General features: G+C 40.8%; 1 protein-coding gene across 1 annotated transcript in view; it reads right to left on the bottom strand.

Moving 5' to 3' along the window:
* ttc27 (tetratricopeptide repeat domain 27) overlaps nt 1-2,760 on the bottom strand; it is a 74,820-nt gene continuing 72,060 nt past the window's right edge. The window contains exons 19-20 of the mRNA XM_024264040.2: nt 2,101-2,201; nt 1-294 (exon numbers count right to left, since the gene is read on the bottom strand). Of these exons, the coding sequence (XP_024119808.1) occupies nt 169-294; nt 2,101-2,201 (227 nt within the window). The 3' untranslated portion in view covers nt 1-168. The remainder of the gene's footprint in view (nt 295-2,100; nt 2,202-2,760) is intronic.

Genomic DNA, 2,760 nt, shown 5'->3' with positions numbered 1-2,760 from the left:
TCAAGAAAGATTTTAAGATTTTATTCGTCAATGTTTTACAATTAATGTTCTTTCCATTAAGGGTGTTTAGGTATAAAAATGTGATTCTAAAACGAGTCCTTTGGATCTGAATCTGTCAAATCTGACAGTTATCCTTTTGTGACGGACGGGGGCGTGTCTGGAGGGACGTCACTGGGATTGGTCTCGCCGCAGGGCGCCCAGGTTCTGCAGCTCGGCGATGAGGACCTCCAGGGTGGCGACGCCCTCCTGCAGCTCAGCGGGAAGCTGACCGGTGCCCGCATCCGTGTGCAGTTGCTGGAAAACAGCAGAGCAGATGAGGGGTGAGGCTGATGGAGGACGCCCTAAAAACAAGTTTCATTCCTGCTCCAGATCTTCAGATGCAGCACAGTTAAACATTTGTAAAAACATTTCAATCATCAGAATCACTGCAGTGCTTTAGGAGCATCATGAAAAGCAACACTTTTTACATCATTTATTTAAGCTAAATTTTATTAAAACTATTTGATCTTGATGCTTAAATTTATGTTTTAGATTTATCTTAAATTAAAATATTTATTATTTTTAAATCTATCGACTAGTTACAAAAACCCAGATGCGTTTCTGTCACAAATCTTATTTTCTGATTCAATCAAGCAGCATTTTAAATCCGTCCAGAACTATAAGTGAGAGAACACCGGGTTTTCTCCAGCTGAAATGATGAGATTTAAGGATATAACTCACACAAACAGATATGACAACACGTTTCTGCACTCATCTGTTCATTTTTGCCACCATTAGGTAAGTTAATAAGATAGAACAGGAATGATTTAAGACATTTCCCATCATAAATATGCTAGCTTGCGATATAGTTTTGGAATTAATGAGCTAAGAGGATTCGAGCTATAAACTTTGAAGGAGTGACTGTGTGCGACGCGCAGTAAAGAGCAGCTGAATGGAATCATGCAGATACACGCTTTAATGCTGTTTCTTTAGGAAGTCACACGGCAAGAATTAACTAATCAGTTTTCATGTAATATTCCTGAGGATGAGTTGTTTGCAGCATCTGTGTCTGGAGCTGCATCTCTGATCTAAAAGCACACTGCACTGCTAAAACAGGCACTGTTGAAATAAGTCAATAATTCATACGGCATTGGCAGATTTTCTTTGAATAAGCAAAAAATAATCTGTCTCAACAAGAGTTCTTATTTTAAGGAAAAGAAAATTCAGTCATTAAAATATGTTTTCTCAGGATTGCGTTGCAATTGAAAAACTTTCTAGATGCAAGATGGAAAATAAAATTTTTCTTGAAATAAAAAGTAATTTTACTTTCTTAATAAGACCATTTTTCTTGCAAGATGGAAAATAATATTTTTTTTCTTGAAATAAAAAGTCAGTTTGAAACACCCCACCTTTTTGTAAACATTTCTTGCAGCTGCACATTTTCAGATTTGGGCGTGCGCCACGTTTTACACCAAAATCTATGTACAAATTTGGGAATGAAAACAAACCAAACAAGAGAACTCTGCTTCAGCTCGAAAGGAAGAGTTTTGAAGCTGGACTCTGGTGCAGTTCACTTCAGTGTGAATGCAGACAGACTCTCAGAGGTACAGTATAGTGTTGTTAAATGGAGAAAAAAATACAACAAAAAATGGCTAAAAATCATAAAAAATATTGGGTTTTTTTTGTATTTTTTCCCAGGACAGAGCTTGTTTCAGCTGTTGGTTTGGTTCTGCTTTAGTCTCTGGTTCTGCTCTGAGAGGCGTTTGTGAAAGCAAGCCAAAGCTCCCCAAATGAACCCTTGTGCCATTCTAGGCATGTTTACATTAAAAGTGGGGTCATCTGGACCCCACAAGACAACACGCTGAACTTTTTTTTTCTTCCCAAGGATTTTTTTTTTCATCTTCATTGGTGTCCGTGTCAGACATAAAATCCTGTCCACCTTTGTCATGGGACGGATCGCTCATCAAAATAAACGTGGGGTCATCTGGACCTGATAGGATAGCACAAGAGTTTAAAAGCCTGTGAGAGAATCTCAGAACTAAAGCAAAGCTAGGGTGAGAGTTGCCCTGGAAGTAAAAGACTTTGGTGATCGTTGACTTTACAAGGGTGACTGGACTTTACTTTGGCTTTGGTGACCAGACTCCGGAGGCTGAGGCGGCTGGAGGAGAGCATCTGCAGGGCTTCAGCCGGATTACTCTTCTTCTCACTGCAGCTGACGGTCACTAAGAGATGAAGAGACATTCAGGGACTTAAACACAAGACAAATGAGCAACAATTTTTAAGTTTGCCACACAACAAAGAGGGAAGACTTTCTTGTCTTTTAGACTGATAAGAGGAAGAGCTCCAACAGGTGGCATCGCTGCAGCCTCCTCCACAGCTCAGCTCTTCCCTCTTCCGTATGGAAGGAAGCCCAGCTGCTTCCTGCCTCCCCCCTGGAAGAGCGGCCCTCCTCTGCCTCTGCTGTGAAGGTCAACCGGTGGTGATTTATGGAGGCAGTTTCCCCCCCGCTCTGCTTTATCTGTCCTTTGCTGTGAGTGTCGTCATCTGAGCTGGATCTACACAAAAGCTGGTTGCTTCAGATTCTAACGCTTCATCTTCACACTGACCTTGATGTTTACAGAAACGCTGCCAGTAGCATCTTAATCTGTCCTCCATCTATCCAACATGCTTTATCCAAAGATTCAAAGATGGAAAGAATATTCCATCCAGCGCTAGGATCCCACACTCCATCTTTCTCTCTGATGTGAATGAAAATGAGCTGATATCAATCGTTAATAAATT

Source organism: Oryzias melastigma, linkage group LG15, assembly GCF_002922805.2.
Source record: "Oryzias melastigma strain HK-1 linkage group LG15, ASM292280v2, whole genome shotgun sequence".
Taxonomy (NCBI): domain Eukaryota; kingdom Metazoa; phylum Chordata; class Actinopteri; order Beloniformes; family Adrianichthyidae; genus Oryzias; species Oryzias melastigma.
This window is presented reverse-complemented; position numbering and strand designations above follow the sequence as displayed.